The sequence below is a fragment of the Solanum pennellii genome, chromosome 3 (genome assembly GCF_001406875.1).
Source record: "Solanum pennellii chromosome 3, SPENNV200".
In the NCBI taxonomy this organism is placed as follows: domain Eukaryota; kingdom Viridiplantae; phylum Streptophyta; class Magnoliopsida; order Solanales; family Solanaceae; genus Solanum; species Solanum pennellii.
In genome coordinates, this window is record NC_028639.1 from 56,755,209 (window position 1) to 56,774,992 (window position 19,784).

The 19,784-nt window shown below is 34.1% G+C and overlaps 1 protein-coding gene across 1 annotated transcript; it reads left to right on the forward strand.

Annotated features, from left to right (window-relative positions):
* Positions 1-15,696: 15,696 nt before the first annotated feature.
* LOC107012519 (hexose carrier protein HEX6-like) lies at positions 15,697-17,954 on the forward strand. The gene is made up of 3 exons (XM_015212385.2): positions 15,697-16,045; positions 16,185-16,507; positions 16,700-17,954. Exons 1-3 carry the CDS (start codon positions 15,913-15,915, stop codon positions 17,738-17,740), a joined length of 1,497 nt encoding a protein of 498 aa, XP_015067871.1. The 5' UTR covers positions 15,697-15,912; the 3' UTR covers positions 17,741-17,954.
* Positions 17,955-19,784: the final 1,830 nt, after the last annotated feature.

Here is a 19,784-nt window from a genome sequence, read left to right on the forward strand (position 1 = left end):
ATGCCATAAACAAACTTGCGGAAGGAAGACGAGCCTACAGGAAACTTTAAGCATTAAACAGAGGTCAACAAACACATAGAACTCTCACTCGACATTAGGCTACCTTGTTCCATTCGTCTAACTCTAGGGGAGGGGAATAAGGGACACAACATCATTTTGTCCATCCATAGCTCTTCAACACAGAGCAAACTGAACCTGATACGATAAGACGATGGCTGCCACACCACGACAAACTCGGAACAGAAAGCAATACGAAACCAATAAACATAACAGAACAGAATCATAACGCACGATATATCACGAACTCGAACCAAACCCAACAAATATAACATCCTATATTCACAACAAACAGGCCATGTATACTCAACATTAGAATGTTTTAACACATTTGAACTCAAACAAATCAGAAAAAACCAGCAGATATATCAGCAGCAATGATTGAAGCAGAACGTAAATGTGAAGGGGCATTACCTCTTAGAGAGCAGCGAAGTGGGACGAGGATGAGCAGCGAAGGCAGTAGCTTCCACCAGTCGAACCGAATGACGGAATACGTCTTCCTCTTCCTTGCAAGAAAATAGGAATACCCACTAGTTCTTTGTGACAGAAACGGGAAAGCCGCTCTTCTGAAAAATCCCTCAATTTTTCCAACCAAAATTCCAACAGATTTTCGACCGTTCTTCTCAAAAATCTCCTTTAATTCCCTCAGAACAGACAGAACAACCAAACTTTTTCCGACCAAAAATCCCTCTGTTCTTCTACCACGGACAGGAAAGAAACAGTGTTATTATTTTTTTTTCTTCAAAATTCCTTCCCAATCCCCGAAACTCTAACCCCAAAACTGAAGAAGGAAGGGGTTTATATAGAAAACTTTTAGGGTTTTCGGAATGGAATCGCTGAAAGATGGCCTTTTTCCGCCCAAATTCAAATTCGAAATTTGAATTTTTCCGCATCTGAAGGAATATGCCCTTTTGATGCCAAGAATGCAACGGACTGGAAGCACGTGGAGGGTCGAGATTGCTTCTTCGTCCTTGGCGAACAACGTGGCTCGATCCTACATCGCCAAGGACGAGTTTGCGTCGCCTAGCGTGTTGCAGGGCTGTACGACGAGGAGAGAGGAAGAGAGCGTGGGGGAGACGAGAACGCGTGGGGGGACTGTTGTCGCGTGGCTGGCTTCTGTTTTGGACGTTTCTTCCTGGGAATTTGTTTTCTGGGTTTCTGTTTGCTGTTCTGGCAGCGTGAGGAAAAGGGGAAAGGAGGGGGAAGCGGGTCGGGTGTATGGGGATTTGGGGGAGGAAGAAAGGGTTGGGTTGAAGAGAGAGGGTGGGCTGAAAGGTGTTGGGCCGCGTAGGAGTTAAGGGAATGGGCTGCTGATGTGGGAATTGGGTTGAGGATTTGGGCGGCCTGGGAGTTGAGAAATAAGGTGATGGGTTGGAAAGGGAATTAATGGGTTGAGGACAAAAGTGGGCCTGGGGTAAATTGGGAGAAGGCCCAAATTCAGTTCTTTAAAATTGAAAGGGAAAATGGGTTCAATTTAACAAATAGCCAATTGATTTAAAATAAAACGAACTTGGCATAAATTTGTTAACGAGCTTATTCATCTGGTAACACAACTATTTTAATTATAAAATACTGATTCAAAATATAGTCGTGATTTAAAGTAAACTAGTTTAATAGAATACTTTCTAAACTTAAGATATACATATATACATATACATATACATATACATATATATGTATATATATATTTATTTTTTTAATTTTCGCAAGATTTATAAAACTAATTAACTTAAATAATTTGAAAAACTCACGAAGCTCGATAATTAATTTATACCAACGTGGGTCAAAAATTGGGTGTCAACATTTATTATACTTTTTCTAATATTTCACTATCGTTTGATAGTACGTATATATTTGAACAATGTTAAATAGAGTAGTGTAAATATTAATAGTATTTGTATTAGTTATCTTTTCATTAATTATGCATAAATTATTTTTTACGCATTGTTTAAGTTAGTTTGTTTAAAAAGTTTGTATGTATACATGATTTCCNGTTTATCGCATGATTTTGGGAGAATAATAAGCCACCTCGACACCGATTATGAAGGTATCGAAATGCTCGAGAATAGAATTCGAGAGCGAATGTTGGAACGCAGCCGAGTTTTCAACATTGAATCCGCCTACATATCCTTAAACCTTCGGAATCAGGCTGTGTGTNTATTATACTTTTTCTAATATTTCACTATCGTTTGATAGTACGTATATATTTGAACAATGTTAAATAGAGTAGTGTAAATATTAATAGTATTTGTATTAGTTATCTTTTCATTAATTATGCATAAATTATTTTTTACGCATTGTTTAAGTTAGTTTGTTTAAAAAGTTTGTATGTATACATGATTTCCTTTTAAAAATATTTATTTATAAAGATATCCTTCACGATGTAATGGAAAAGATATAGAAAAGTTACTTGAAGGGCAATGAATTTTTAACCATGCTAATGCCTAATGCATGCATTAAATCTCCTTCCCTTGCATTACTAATATTATGAATTTGGATTTCTATATATTAGTAATACACTCCTCAATATACAATAGAGTGTATAACTAATAGACTAAAAAAATGTACAAAATAAGATATTACTAATACGCATAAATTATTTCTTTCTAGTTTACTCTACCAAAACAAGATGTGTACAATTTATAATACATGCAAATCCTTGACAATAGTAAATATATATGTCAATTGCTCCTCAAAACTTTTTTTCTCATCCTAAAATAATGATTAATATTTTATAGTGGGTATTAAAAGTGATTATTTTCTTTAAAAAATAAGAAAATTACGTAAATATGTTATAGTAAAAATATTTATCCTTTATAGCTGTAAAAAAAATTCACCTTTAACATTTCAAATACAATTTTAATACATATTACAGCGAACCATTTATAAAATACAATTTTTATTGATGGATACACGGGAGGACCCACCCTATACTGTGAGGTCCACGTGCACCCGGTAACTTTCGAAAAATCATATGTATATATGTATATCTATTTTGAAAAACTGGTAGAAACTAAGTTATAGTAAACAGTGCCCCCATAAAAAATATATAAAAGTGCTCTTGTGCAATTGGTAGAAGGTAGATATACCACCTTTTAGACTAGGTTTCTCAAATCCTACTTAAGCCTATTTTTCATTTATGTTTATATTGATGCACTCAAACCCTTTAAATATTGGATTCGCATCTGGATGGATTATACCTTTATTACACTTTTTGATTGCATAATATATTTTAAAACAATTATGATACATCTATATTGCATGCATAATTCACTTTTAATATATAGTGCAAATTTATCATACTATCATTGTGTATTACGGTAAATCGTAGTAATTAAATAAGTATCGTTAATACCAATAATTATTTATGTAATTTTTCCTTAAAGAAATCCTTCTCAAAATATTCAAACTTACTATGGTACGTATAAACTAGGGAAACTTTCGCAAATAACCACTATAATAAACTTAATTGCCATAGTTATAATTTGCATACTTACGGGTTGTAGCTACAGTTTAAGCTGTCTCATTTGTATAATCCGCAGATTTATATATTTCGCAAGTTCGTATAATTCGCTGGTAATTTGTATGATTCAGTTATTTTTCAATAAACTATTAAGTATAAAAACAAGTAAGGGTCCTTCCCTTATAAAGAGATATGGGCTATGGCAATTAAAGAAGTAATTTCCCTAGATAGTCACCATGTTTGGGAAATTACATAGGAATGTCACTTATGTTTGTTTAGGACTATAATATCACCTAACTGTACTTATTTTTTTCAAACTATACTTGACACAAAAAATACATTATCTCTCTCCTATTAGAATGTCATGTCACATTATTTATTTATTATTATTAAAAAAGTTAGGCTTTAAATCTATTTAAATGTTAGGTTGCAATATGTTTTTTTAAAAAATATTATTTTCTATTTATGTTTTTTTGAAAATGTTTTATTTTTTTAGGTATATAAAGATAAATTTTAAAAATGAATGAAAAAAAGAGTACCCTTTTTCTACAACTAACTACTAATATACTGTTTTAACTATTTTTTAAAAATAAGTTTTTAATTTTTTTATGATAATTATTATTTTTTACTATAAGTTTTTTAATTAATTTTTAAAATAATAATTATAGTTTTTTTATGGTGTACTTTCTCTTCTTCTATTTAGATAGATAATTCTACATTCCATTTTGTTGAAGCATTTTTTAAATCACTGAAAGTGTGATATATATAAATAGACATTACAGTTTTTTTATATATAAGATAATTCAATTTTCATTTTTTATTTTTTAACCTTAAAAATTAAAATTTGAAACATTTAAAGATCTTTCATTTTTTTCAGTAATAGTCATTACTATTTTTAAAAAAAAATAGTTCAATTTCATTTTCCTTTAAAATTGAAATTAGAGGCATTTAAAAATCATCCATTTTTAGCCGTTACAGTTTTTTATAACAAAAGAACTTTTATTTTCTATTTAAAATAGCTATATTAAAATTCCTATTTTTTTAATTGTATTTTTAAAGCATATTTAAAATGTTTTTTTGAAAAATTAAAATTCTTGAATTTTTGTGGTGCTGACATGTGACACTTTTTACTTCTCTTATTATGTATAAATAGATTTTTTTAAAAAAATAGACAAATCCATATATTATACCCTGTAGAAAAAATTACATTAAGAACTGTAATATGAGCTCCTCCGATTCTTCAAGAAAATCTGTGGGTTCCTCCTGTTCTTTAAAAGAATTAGAAAAATATTAATAATAAATTAAAAAATGTGACATGACACTATAGTAGGAGAGAAATAATTTATTTTTCTTGTGTCAAGTATATTTTGGGAAAAATATGCAAAGTTGGGTGATATTGTAGTCCTAAGACAAACATAAGTGATATTCCTATGTAATTTCCCAAACATAGGTGACTATCTAGAGAAATTACTCCAATTAACGTGGACTTTTGTCTGGTTGGCCCAAAATTTACACATCCATATAATTCCTCTTCCACCATTTGTAAGCCATTTTTGCCACCCACAAGAAACATCACCACCACCCCGTCTTCACTGAGCGGTCACCATCCCAATGTTGGAGGAGATTGATTGAACCTAACGAAGGTGTGAGATTGTTTGTAAGAAAAAGAGTATACACTTTTCATATATCAGATATATTAATACTCACTTTATATACATATGTTATAAGTTGCATATACAGGATGTATACAAATTGTACGAACACTGAATGTGTATAACAATGTATATATGTTATATATTTGGTGTAGATACATATTTCACACAATATGTATCCATAGTATATTCACGTTATATGTACTTTTGCCATTAGCCACTATAATCCTTCATGCCCATTTTATTGTCTAATATATGCAAATCAACATATGTTATACTTCCTCTGGTCATATGTGACACATTCATTGATCCCAATCATTATTATTATTATTTGATTATTTTCAAAAACTAGTCGTATAGAAAAATATAAATTAGTAAAAAACCTTATTCCATTAACTTATAAATTAGTAAAAAAAAGTTATTTACTCGTTAAAACTTTACTTTCAAATAAAGCTACAATATTATTTTAATAGCAAAAGATTTACATGGTTATACCTAATTTTCTATTTCATGCATAATTAAAAATTATATTTGACTAACTTTTTATCTAGTCTTTTTTTCACCTAGACTATTTGTATTTCTCTCTCACACACACTTGACTTCATCAATCTAGCACAATTTTGTTTCTTCACGTTCAAATTAGAGATTTTTTTAAATTCACATTTACATGATTATTCATATCATATAAAGATTTTAATTAACGTTATGTATATTTAAATATTTCTTCCTCCAATGCTAAAACTGTTTCTAATGGAAAGTCATCCAAACACAAAGTATTGAAGAGGTTTGTGATTTAACGCATACATTGGATCATGATACCTTGTAAATCTAAAAGGTATGATGATCATATATGATATATCGAAAATATATCCTGATAAATCATGTATCAGACTGATATCAATATGTGATGTATCATGAATGAATCGTGATACAATAAATAAAAATACCACTATGAAAAGTATTGAAAATGTATCATGATACATCATCTATCAGAAAGGTCTCGTAATATAAAATATCGATAAGGTACCATGATAAATTATCTATCAAAAAAGTATCACGATGTAGTAGATCGAAAAGATATTCTATCAGAAAGGTCTCGTGGTGTAAAGCATTGAAAAGGTACCATGATAAATCATTTATCGAAAAGGCCTCATAATGTAGAAAATCGAAAAGATATTGCAATACACTACATATAGCCTTTTATGAAATTTTCTATATAATAATAATAATAATAATAATAATAATAATAATGATAACAATAATAAAATATATATTTTTTATTACTAAGGATCATTTAGTTATCAGTTAAAAAAGAAGTTTCGAATTGATTTAAATTGAACCAAAAATCAACCCCTCAGAGAAGATATGGACAGTAGTTCATGATATATAAAAATTTAAACAGTTTAGAGGAGATTTGAGTTGTCAGGATTGAAAAAATATAGACAAAATTATATGCACTGACAAACTATACTAAGTAATTAATCAATAAGGGTATAGTTTAATTTATTTACTCGAATAATAATAGTTTTATTTTTTTGTCACAATTAATGGGAATCACCACCTATTTGTATAACGACATTAAGAAACTTATTTATGATTTTATATATAATTTTATATTAAATCAATTTTATCTCTCCTATCCCCATTACATCTCTTTCTCCTAAAATCACTCCTCCACTCTATTTTGAATTTCAAATTTCATAAAATTTCACGTACTTCTCTTCCGTCTTACTCTCAATTTTCGCAGGTAACCCATGAATCTATTTTTATTTTTTTTCTTCATCAACAATTGTATATGTATTATGCTTCTTAGTTTTTCATATTCTTTTTAAAAAATCTTCTTTTCTCATCATATTACAAGTTCAAAATCAGAATGAAAGATTCATCTCAATCTGTAAGAATTACCTGTTTGAATGTTATGTATATAGTTATTTGTACAATGAATTATTATATACAGAACTGATCAAGGTATTTTGTATTGTTATATTCATATTTTAAGTTTTTTGTATATTCAACTAGTTATATACGTATATAAGTAATTACTTTGAAAAAATGATACAATTATTCAAATAATTTATATTCATTTTATTTACATTCGTATATAAATTTGTTTAGACATATACAATTTTTTGTATATTTCTATATTCATTATGTTTACATTCGTATATAAACTTTGTTTATGCGTATACAATTTTTTTTTATATTCAACTAGTTATATATGTATCTATGCAATTACTTTTAAAAATCTGGTACAATTATTTGTATAATAATTTGTTTTAAATTACAATTTTTTTGTATTTTACATTATTATATACAAAAATGCTTGAGGGATTTGTGTGTATATGTATATAATAATTACTTTACAATTTGGTGCAAATTAAACAATTTATATTCAATTTATTTACATTCATATATAAACTTTATATACATTAAAAAATTTAGCTTCCTAGAAACAAGTTTGTATGGATTTTTAGTCGCAATAAAATTCATTTTTGAGAAAATATTTGATTTTGAATGTTTAGCTTAAATTATGGGATTATGTAAATGTTTGTTACCATATTTAGGGCTATTTTTACTATTTAATGGAAAAGTAAAATATAGTACAAATTTAAAAAAAAACGATTTATACAAAATAAAAAACTACACAACAAACTATACTATACCCATAAAATGTAATTATGTAAAATATTCCCATATAATGTTATTTCATAAATATCATATAAACAACATATATAAATACATATACATCTTTAATATATATAGTTATACATCATATAAATATGATTATATATTATTGTATACACTATCAATTCATTTCATATGCATATAATTATTCTGAATTTGAATTTTTTTGTCATCTGTATAGTTATATAAGACGTCCATTTTTTTCTTCCTATTTTCTGCATTTGGGCCAAACTTGTTTATTTGTTTTAGATTTTGTTTTTTCCCAATAAAACGGGTAAAGTCCAATCTTTTAATTATTATAGTTAACAAGTAGTTTGGATTGATAAATATTCAAGCTTCGATAGTTCTTTTTTGTAATTTCATCATATTTAGTATGTTATTGTCAATTAGCCACTTTTTAATGCAAAAATAATTTTATATACATATCTTTTCTTTTCATAATTTTTATTATTCTCTACTAGTTTTAAAATTTTTTAAAATCTCATATTTTATAACTCTCTAACCCCCAAGGAGACGTAAATTATATCTCCCAAAATTAATGTTTATTCCTTCCTTATTTCACTCGACAAATCTCTCTCTATTTTAAGTTACACAATTTTAAATGTTATTTTCTCATTCAAGTTTAAAATATGATATTTTACTATTTGATATATACTATTGCATTACTGAATTAAAAATAAAAATTTAGTATTTGATGAAATTTAATTAAACCTCAAAAAGATGAATATTTTAAAGATATAATAGCAACTATATATGTTACCAAAAAAATATATACTAACTCACTAATATATATCTTAGATTAGAAACATATCTATGTGGAACAAATAATTATGTGATGGATAAACTTTTACAATGTAAATTAGAAGAAAGTAATAGTAGTAGTTTTTGTTTAGTAATAATTAGTACAATATTTGTAAATTTTTCATAGTTAGTTAATTATATTTTCGTTGAATTTTTTTTTTTTGAAAAATATATATTTTTTTAATGTTTCTACTATTGAAAAACGTCCAAAAAAGAAAGAGTTGGATCTGCCATAGCATGACCATCGCTATCAAAGATACAGATTTTTAATGTATCTCGCTTATTTTGAGTCTTAAATTAATTTTTGTTAGTGTTATCATTGATCTAATACATCATTGATCAATAACTTTTGTTTTATGCAATATATAATGTTCATATTTAAGGTATTAATACATAACTCTAATACCGTTGAATCATTGATTAGTGTTTATCACGTTCAATATAAATATATTTGATACTTAAACTTTGTGTTATTTATCACACACACCAAAAAGAGGCTATTCTGAAACAATTACATGTATATTGTATTTTTTAAAATTTTAAAATATAGTATTTCTCAAACAAAATAAGATACATAAATATAATGTATTATACACTATTTTTAGTTATGATACATAAATTTAAATTTATACTAAATGTTAATAACAGATAGTATTAAATAAATAGTATAAAATAATATTAGTATTTACTGTGTACTAATCCTAGTCCTATTAGGATTAGTACTCCTTAATCCTAGTCCTATTAGGATTAGTACTCCTTCCTATATCTCCTATATATATCTCCCATGTATTCCCTTAACACTTGAATACAATCAATATTCCTTCATGGTATCAAGAGCCAGAAAACCTAGATCTTCTTTTCTCTAGGTTTTTTTTTTCTCTCTTTAGGGCACCGATCGTTCCCTCTCTTCTCTTGGGCGGCGGCAGCCATGACAACCGAGGTGGATCCTCTCGATTCACTTCCTTCTGGCGTTAAACTCCTTCTCAGGCATCTTCATGCCCTGATTCCAGAAAAATTATCAGACATAAATTACCCTACATGGAAAATCACCGTTCTTACAGCCCTTGAGGCCAATTACCTTCTCAAATACGTCGATGGAAGCACAGAACCGCCGCCGGCAGTCATCACCGCCACGGACAAATCAGAAAAAACCAATCCGGCCCATGCCGCCTGGAAAGCCGTGGATGGCCAGATCCGATCATGTTTGATTGCGGTCATCTCTCCCACGGTTCAGAAACACGTCCGATCCTACACAACTGCTTCAGCCCTGTGGACGGCCCTCGCAACACGCTATGCATCAATTTCCCACTCTCATATTTTTCAATTGCGTGATCGTCTCCACACAATTACCAAAGGCACGAAAACTATGGCGGAGTATTTAGACGAGGTCTCCACCATCATCACAGCCCTCGACACCGTGAATGAAATCATTCCCGAAAAAGATCTCGTCATGTGCGTCGTTCGGGGGCTCCCATCAGCTTACTCCTCCATTAAACAGGCGGTTCGCATCAGTCCAACGCCCGTTGACCTGGCTACTCTCTCCTCGTGGCTAAAAAGTGAAGAAATCAACGTGGATCTGGAGAGCAAACTTCTTCTCCGAGAAGCCGCTGTTATGGAGCCGGCCACCGCCCTCACCGCAAGCCAGAACTATCGCGGGGGGCGTGGTGGCGGCCGGCAGGGGAGCCGCGACGGCTACGGCAGAAACAGCGGAGGCCGCGGGCGCGGCGGTCGGCAGGGCAGTCGTCCGCCGTACGACGGTCAGCAGCACGGCAGCAACAACAGCCTGCACTCCTTCGGCAGCGGCGGGCAGTCATCTTCCAGCGGCGGGCAGGGCACTTACGAGCGGGATCGTCCAACTTGTCAAATCTGTCAGAAAACAGGACACACCGCTGTTCGTTGCTGGTTTCGGTATGAGGAGAGCCGAAATAGTGATAACCGTGCCAATTATGCATCTCAAGCCGGCCCTTCCTCTGAATGGCTGTTGGATACTGGGGCCAACATGCACGTTACTTCTGATCTATCCAAGCTTAACGCTCCAAATCCATATCATGGCTCCAATGGTATTACTGTTGGCAACGGTGAGTCCCTTAATATTTCTCACACTGGCACGGGTACCATTAAAACCCCCACCGCTATCTTTCACCTAGGTAACCTTACCCACGTCCCTTCTATTAAATCCAATCTCCTTTCAGTTCACCAATTCACAAAAGACAATAATTGCTCACTCTTGTTCACCTCTAATGATTTTCAGATCCTAGACAATACTACCAAGAGGGTGATTTTTCAGGGCCCCTGTGAGCATGGTCTGTACGTTCTTCCTGGCACAAGTTCGTCTGCCCACCCAGTTTCAGAAAGCGTTCCTGTGGCTCCGGTGGCTCTTTCGGCTGATGGCCACAGTCTGTTGTGGCACAGTCGTCTGGGTCACCCGTCTACTCAAATAATAAATTCTTTAATGTCTCAATTAGGTTTTTCTTCCATTCATGTAAACAATTGTGACTCCTGTTCAATTGCTAAATCTCATAAATTACCTTTTACTTTATCTGAGAAGCGTACAACTGGACCTTTTCAACTTATTCATTCTGACCTATGGGGTCCTACTGCTGTTCCTTCATTTGCTGGTTTTCGCTATTATATTTGTTTTGTGGATGATTTTACAAAATACACTTGGTTGTACCCACTAAAACACAAATCACAGGCATACACCACCTTTGTCACTTTTGAAAAAATGGTCAAAACACAATTCAATTCTCATGTTAAACTTTTTCGAAGTGACAATGGAAAGGAATATGTCAATAACATCTTTGGCCAGTTTCTGCAATCCCTGGGAATTATACATCAAACCTCCTGTCCATACACTCCCGAACAGAATGGGGTGGCTGAGCGTAAGCATCGCCATCTCATTGAAACGGTGGTTACTCTTCTACATCAATCTCATCTCCCTGTCTCCTTTTGGGTAGAAGCTCTAGCCACCGCAAACTACCTCATTAACAGAATGCCCAGTCACACTCTCTCCAACAAATCACCCTATCAACTCCTTTACCAAGAACTTCCCAATTATACCAACCTCCGCGTCTTTGGGTGTCTTGCCTACCCTTGGCTACGCCCTCATATTACTCACAAATTACAACCCCGATCCCGTCCTTGTATTTTTTTGGGCTATCATCCTACCTCCAAGGGTTATCGCTGTCTTGACCCACAAACTCATAAAGTCTACATATCTCGTCATGTCAAATTTGTCGAAAATGAGTTTCCCTACGAGTCTATTTCCTCCTCCACAAATACATCATTCATTGGCGTCCTTCCCCTTTTTCCAACATACTCACAGGGTCCCTCACCACCTTCCCCCACACCTCCACCCACTACCCAACCACCCCTCATCACCCCTTCGACCGTCACCCACAATACACCCGCAACCACCACCCACACTCACAACCAACCCGAACCACCCCATACCCACAACATCTCCAGCCCGATCCGTTTTGGGTCCTTCCCGGCCACCCCCGAATCACCACCGCCCGTGCCACCCCCCAATACTCATCCCATGTTAACCCGTGGCAAAGCCGGTATCTTTAAACCCAAAACCTTTCAGGCTACCATACTACCAAATACACCCCTTCCCGATAGTGAACCAACAACCTACTCTGTTGCCTCAAAAAATGCTTATTGGCGTCATGCTATGGATGACGAGTTTAAGGCTTTGACTGATCAGAAAACTTGGGTTCTTGTACCTAAGCCCCATGGGCGGCACCCAGTGGGCTGTAAATGGGTGTACAAAATTAAACACAATGCGGATGGCAGTATTTCCAGGTACAAGGCTCGTTTGGTTGCTAAAGGCTACAATCAGGAGTATGGGCTTGATTACTCCGAGACATTCAGTCCTGTTATTCGGCAGGAAACCATTCGCCTGGTACTGTCACTCGCCGTGCGCAACAATTGGCTCATCAATCAGTTGGATGTTTCCAATGCTTTTCTTCATGGCATGCTTGATGAAACTATCTACATGACGCAACCACCGGGCTATGTTGATCCCCGCTTCCCTCAACATGTTTGCAAACTCCAGAAGTCTCTGTATGGGCTCAAGCAAGCCCCCCGTGCTTGGTACACACGTCTGAAAACGTTCCTCCAGGGACTCGGCTTCACGTGTTGCGTACACGACACGAGTCTGTTTACTCGACATTCAGCACACGGTACAGTTATTCTTCTTGTCTATGTAGATGATATCATTATTACAGGCTCTACTGCAGCTCTCATTCAGGATGTCACTCGAGCTATGCATACTACCTTCAAAATGAAGGACCTTGGCCCGTTACATTATTTTCTGGGAATGGAGGTTTCTCGGACAGGCAGCGGCTTGTTTCTTCATCAGTCAAAATATGCTCGAGATCTGTTGCAGAAAGCTGGACTGGAAAAATGCACCAGTCAACCAACACCGATGGCAGTCTCTTCGTCTACGAATGGAGCCGACACCCCCTTTGCCGATATCACCCACTTCCGCAGCCTCATTGGGGCTCTACAGTATCTGGCCATTACCCGTCCTGACATCCAGTTTGCTGTCAACCGAGTTGCTCAGCGCATGCATCAACCAAGTGAACATGATTACCATTGTCTAAAACGCATTCTCAGGTACATTTTTGGCACTCTTGGTCGTGGTTTACTCATTCGACCCGGGGACTTGGAGCTTCGGGGTTTCTCAGATTCAGATTGGGCGAATGATAAAAATGACAGAAAATCTACATCGGGGTTTCTCGTTTTTTTGGGGCCGAACCTGATCTCCTGGTGTACAAAAAAACAACCCAAGGTCTCTCGGTCCTCGACTGAAGCTGAATACCGCGCCCTTGCTCTTCTTGCTGCTGAGACCATGTGGGTCACATATATTCTTCGCGAACTCCGCGCCACTCACACTGTTCCTGCTCTCTATTGTGACAACAAATCAACCATCTGTGTGGCCAAGAATTCCGTCCTACACACCAGAATGAAGCATGTTGATACCGATTGTCTCTTTGTTCGCGATGAAGTTCAGGCCGGCACCATGACTGTGCAGTATGTACCCACTGAAGAACAACCGGCTGATATTCTCACCAAGCCTCTCCCGAGCCGACAGCACGATTACCTCAGTTCCAAGCTTCCGTTCGCTTCCGCTCAGCTCAGCTTGAGGGGGGATAATAACAGATAGTATTAAATAAATAGTATAAAATAATATTAGTATTTACTGTGTACTAATCCTAGTCCTATTAGGATTAGTACTCCTTAATCCTAGTCCTATTAGGATTAGTACTCCTTCCTATATCTCCTATATATATCTCCCATGTATTCCCTTAACACTTGAATACAATCAATATTCCTTCAAATGTATCTTATACATAACAATTACCAAACAATAATGTATCTATCTCAATCAATTAATATAATGTATTTTTTAAAAAGTTTTAAAATGTAGTATTTCTCAAACAAAATAAGACAAATAATAATGTATCATGCACTATTTTTTTGGTTATGATACGTAAATTCAAATTTATACTAAATGTGTCTTATACATAACAATTACCAAACAATAATGAATCGATCTGAAACTTAAAATCTTATGGACAACACTTACTTAATGTATCTAGTAGAAGTACAACATTTCTCAATTTAAAAATCAAAATGATCTTCATGATCTCAAACAAAATAAGATTCATAAAATAATAATGTATTATGCACTAATTTTTTAGTTATGATACGTAAATTTGAATTTTTACTAAATGTATTTGATACATAACAATTACCGAATAATAATGTGTCGATCTCAAACCTAAAATGTTATAGGCAACACTTTCTTATTTAGTAGTGTATCTAGTAGAAATACCACACTTATCAATTTAAATTGAAAGGATCTTCATGATGTATCTTCTAAAAAATTTTGATATTTTAGTCAAAATTGAAAGAATCTTCAATGAACTAGGCGAATAATTTTGATATCCAGAATTTTCAACAATTTTGAATCAAAACGGAAAGGATCTTCAATGAACTGGAGAAGAATTTTGAATCTCAAAATTTTCGACAATCTTAAATCAAAATTGAAAAGATATTCGATGAACTTGAAAATTCACAAAAGAAATCGTTTATCCAACAACAATTTCATACAATCCTTCATAACTCACGTGCTTTTCAAAATTTCGACAAATTTTTTTATGAAATAGAGAGAACGATGAACAAAAAGAAGGAATTTATTTTTTAATTTTTTTGGTTTGTTACACTATAAGATTTTGAATTCTTGACAATAATTTTGAATGGGATAACGTAATTTATGAGATCTTAATTTAATTTTTAGTTTTCCCCCCTTAATTAGTGCAACAAATGAATACTATAAGATTTTAAATTGATTTTACAACTTTCTTTTTCTTAATAAGTGCAACAAATTGATACATAGTGTATCAACAATAATGTATCGAAATCCTTAATTATATATCTAAAATGTCAAAAAATATGAGATTTATGTAATTATAAAAATAATAGGAATAAAAGGTAATTAATATTTTACACTATGTAAGTTATCCGTTTCTCTTTTAATACAATAATAATATTTTATTTGTAATGAATGATTTTTTAGGATAATTATCCGGTCACCGTATATTCATGATATGTTTTGAATTGATATTAATTTGGATACAATTAAATTATTCTATTAAATCTAAGAAGTAATTTGTTGGCTAGTCTACTTTTTAAATAAAGGGCTCATTGGTACGTTGGATAAATATAAATTGTCTTGATATAAAAAAATTAATTCTGTCTTTATTTTTGCTTGGTCAATAATCTTAAAATAAGTTACTACTTTAGTAATTAGTATCAAAATAAGATATTTTTCCAATAATGCTGGAAATATAATTAATACTCTCCAAAAACATAGTCTGTCATAGAGATTACACAATCAGAATATCTTTTGTTTATTAATTCACACAATAAATAATTTTATTTACTTTTGGATCAATCAATTAATTTGGACAATTCTTGAATAATCAACACACATGTGTGTGGATCATATTTGATGTTGATCTCTAGCAGTCAACTTGGACTGCTAAAAACTCTTCAACCTTCTTCCTCTTTTCTCCTAGGTTTACATTGTTATGGAATATTTTACTATTTATGTGAATCATAAATATATTTCCTATTATTGTAAATCATAAGTAAAAATAAATATTACATGAGTGTCCCCTGCCCCTCTTTAACTCCCTTTAGTTCTTGTATGTTCACTTGATATAAAGTAAAAGAAAAAGTATGGCAGGGGGATTAGTGGTAGCAGCAAATGATGGAGAAGAGTACCATGGAAAGCTGACATGTTTTGTAATATTAGCTTCTATGATGGCTGCTATGGGTGGTCTAATCTTTGGATATGATATTGGAATTTCAGGTTTGATTTTTCATAATTTATATACAATCTCAATTGTCCAAAGGAACACAAAAGAATGTTTACTTTGTGTGAATTATTATTACTGTGAATCAATTGATGTATTCTATTTCACTAACACCAAGTTTTGAATGATGTGAAGGTGGAGTAACATCTATGGAGCCATTTCTGAAAAAGTTCTTTCATCATGTGTACATTAAGATGAAAGAAGACAAAGAAGTTAGTAACTACTGCAAATTTGATAGTGAATTGTTGACATCATTCACATCATCTCTTTATGTGGCTGGTCTTTTTGCTACTTTTGTTGCCTCATCAGTCACCAGAGCGTATGGTCGCAAGGTGTCGATCCTTCTTGGAGGAGCTAACTTCCTTGCTGGTGCAGCCCTTGGTGGAGCTGCTTCTAATATCTATATGCTTATAATTGGTAGAGTTTTACTAGGTGTTGGTGTTGGTTTTGCCAATCAGGTAAAAAAAATAATACTCATTTCCTTGTTTGGAAACTCGTCTTAATCATAGAAATGTCAAGACATGTTTTAGAACCACAAGTTCTAACAGTACGTTTGATATGTGCCTAAAGTCTTTCATTTTTAAACTCCGTACTAGTCTAACACTATCACTTAAAGCTAAAAACCTAAGTTTGTTGTGACAACTTTGCAGGCTGTACCGTTGTATTTGTCAGAAATGGCACCATCCAAGTACAGAGGAGGATTCAATAACAGCTTTCAACTAAGTGTAGGAATTGGAGTTTTAATAGCAAATCTCATAAATTATGGCACTGAAAAGGTCAAAGGTGGTTGGGGATGGAGAGTATCTCTTGCTATGGCTGCAGTCCCAGCATCCATTTTAACATTAGGCGCGTTGTTCCTCCCAGATACCCCCAACAGCTTGATTCAACGAACAAATGATCACGAAAAGGTTAAAAGATTGCTGCAAAGAGTCAGAGGCACTGATGATGTACAAGCAGAACTTGATGATATTATGGTAGCTAGTGAAATTTCAAAAACTATCAAACACCCTTTCAAGAACATTTTACAAAGAAAATACAGGCCTCAACTTGTCATGTCCGTGGCGATACCATTCTTCCAACAAGTCACAGGAATTAATGTGATTGCATTCTATGCTCCTATCCTGTTTCGAACGATTGGACTAGGTGTAAGTGCATCTCTTTTATCTTCTGTTATAACAGGAGCAGTAGGAATTGTGACAACAGGTTTGTCAATGCTGATTGTTGATAAAGTTGGCCGAAGAGGGCTGCTGATATTCGGAGGCATACAAATGTTTGTTACACAAATGATGGTAGGAGGGTTAATGGGGGCTAAGTTAGGGGATCATGGTGGATTGAGTAAAGGTTGGGCCTTTGTGATTTTGGTGTTGATATGCATCTATGTAGCTGGTTTTGGTTTGTCATGGGGCCCATTAGGATGGTTAATTCCAAGTGAAATATTTCCATTGGAGATAAGATCAGCTGGACAAAGTATTTCAGTATCAGTGAACTTTCTCTTCACTTTCTTGGTTGGTCAAACATTTTTAGCCATGTTGTGCCACTTCAAGTTTGGGATCTTCTTCTTTTTTGGAGTTTGGGTGGCAATAATGACTGCATTTGTCTACTTCTTTTTGCCAGAGACCAAGAATTTGCCTATTGAGAAAATGGACAGGGTGTGGAGGGAACACTGGTTTTGGAACAGAATTGTAAAATGAAGGTATCATCAAAGAAGAGCAAGGTTAAACATAATTATCATCACCTCATCCTTGGAATCAATTCAAAACAAGTCTACTTTCTCTATTTGTAAATTTATGGTTATGGTTACTTAGAAATGAGGTGTTTAGTAACTAATTCCCATTACGCAATATTGATCTGTCATTCCACAATAAAAAAAAGTATGTCTCATTGACATAACTTGACAAACTAGTACATAATATGTTTACTGCTCAATTTAACTTTCCTTTCTTATTTCTCATCTTACATCTATTCCCTAAAAGTCTCAAACAAATGAAAGAAGAAAGCTAACTAAATAAAGGCATAATAGATAAGCAAGCTCTTTGACTTGACTCAATTATGTCCTCGAATTTTGGATTTGTACAAGTAGAAACTTAAACTTGTATAAAATTGAACAATTAGACACATGCCTCCTACATGACATAATTTAATACATAGAACGCCACATAGGACAATATATGTCTGCTTGTTCAACTTTATACAAGTTTATGTTCGTATTTGTGTACACCCAAAGTTAAAAATTGACGCCAAGTTCACCAATATATATACCTTATGTAACCATTCTCTACAACTCTTGACTGTTCTTCCTAGGAGTCACTAGTATCCCTTTCCAATTTTGCTCACTTAGCTTGGTGTCTTGAAACCCCAACTTTAAGGTTGTAGGTGGAGTGTGCTTTTTGCTTGAGCTACCCTCCCTTGTTTAGAAATGCCTAAAAAAGTGGGAGTCAGCTAGTAATGTTTAGTAAGTGTAATGTAATTCTCCCACTCACTCCCGTTCTATTAGGGTGCGGAAATTCTCTCTCGAGAAGAGAGAAAAATGTTCCAACATAAAGTACGAAGAAACGGATGATAATAGAGACTAGGCGATAATTGTAGTTAGGAAAAAGAGTCAAAAATATCCTTAACTTTGGGTTATTAGTTGAATATACTCTTACCATTAAAAGGAAGTTATTCATACCCTCGCCATCACTAATTTCACCATTTATACTCCTCAATTTGACGAAAATCTTCAAATCGACTCTAATTAGCCCGTATTTTTAAAAAAGACCCTTGTCCCATTTGGAGCTCATGCTCCGAACCATCTAAAATACCTAACGCAAAAAACATTGAACCCATTTTCCTTACATTTTTTCTCATCATTAGTATCAAGGAGTCAGAATGCCTTTTTGCACCTCCAGCTGATCACAACTACTTTCCTTCTTGAGTCAGATTTTCTCAAGGAAGGCATTGTTGGGTCAGTCGTCGGTTCAGGCGTTGTCGGGCCATTCATTGTCGGGTCAGGGTTCTCGGGTAGGCGTTCTCGAGTCATGCATTCTTGGGTCAAGTATTCTCCCTTCAGGCATTCTCAGGTCAAGAATTCTCGGGCCAAGCGTTCTCCGATTAAGCATTCTCGGTCAGGCGTTCTCCGGTCAAGCATTCTAGGGTAAGGCGTTATCCGGTCAGACATTCTCGGGTCAGGGGTTCTCAAGTCAGATTTTCTCGGGTTAGGTATTGTTGGGTCAGGCATTCTTGGGTCAGACGTTCTTCTTGGGTCAGGCATTCTCCAGTCAGGCATTCTCGGGTCAGGCGTTCTAGAGTCAGATATTCTCGGGTAAGTCATTCTCGGGTCAGGAATTCTCGGTTTAGTCATTCTCGAGTCAAATATTCACGGGTCAGGCATTCTCGAGTCAAGACTCTTGGGTCAGACATTCTCAAGTCAGGCATTCTCGGGTCAGGAATTCTCGTGTTAGGCATTCTCAGGTGAGGCATTCTCGGGTTAGGTATTCACGGGTCAGGCATTCTCGGGACAGGCGTTCTCATGTCAGGTGTTCTTGGGTCATTCATTCTTTGGTCAGACATTCTTGGGTCAGGCGTTCTCGAGTCAGATTTTCTTGGGGCAGGCATTATCGGTTTAAGCATTCTCATCTTTAAAAGTATAAACTTTTACTATTTTTTCTAAGACCGACTTCAAAACAAAATTGTTTCTATGGTGGAGGAGCGCGATTAACAATATCGTGGCATCATCCCTATAAAGAAACAAACATT

Excerpts from the sequence above, each read along its gene's own strand:
- LOC107012519 (XM_015212385.2), top strand. The coding sequence starts at position 15,913 with ATGGCAGGGGGATTAGTGGTAGCAGCAAATGATGGAGAAGAGTACCAT. Across the intron at positions 16,046-16,184 it reads ATATGATATTGGAATTTCAG|GTGGAGTAACATCTATGGAG; the intron begins GTTTGATTTTTC and ends AATGATGTGAAG. Across the intron at positions 16,508-16,699 it reads GTGTTGGTTTTGCCAATCAG|GCTGTACCGTTGTATTTGTC; the intron begins GTAAAAAAAATA and ends ACAACTTTGCAG.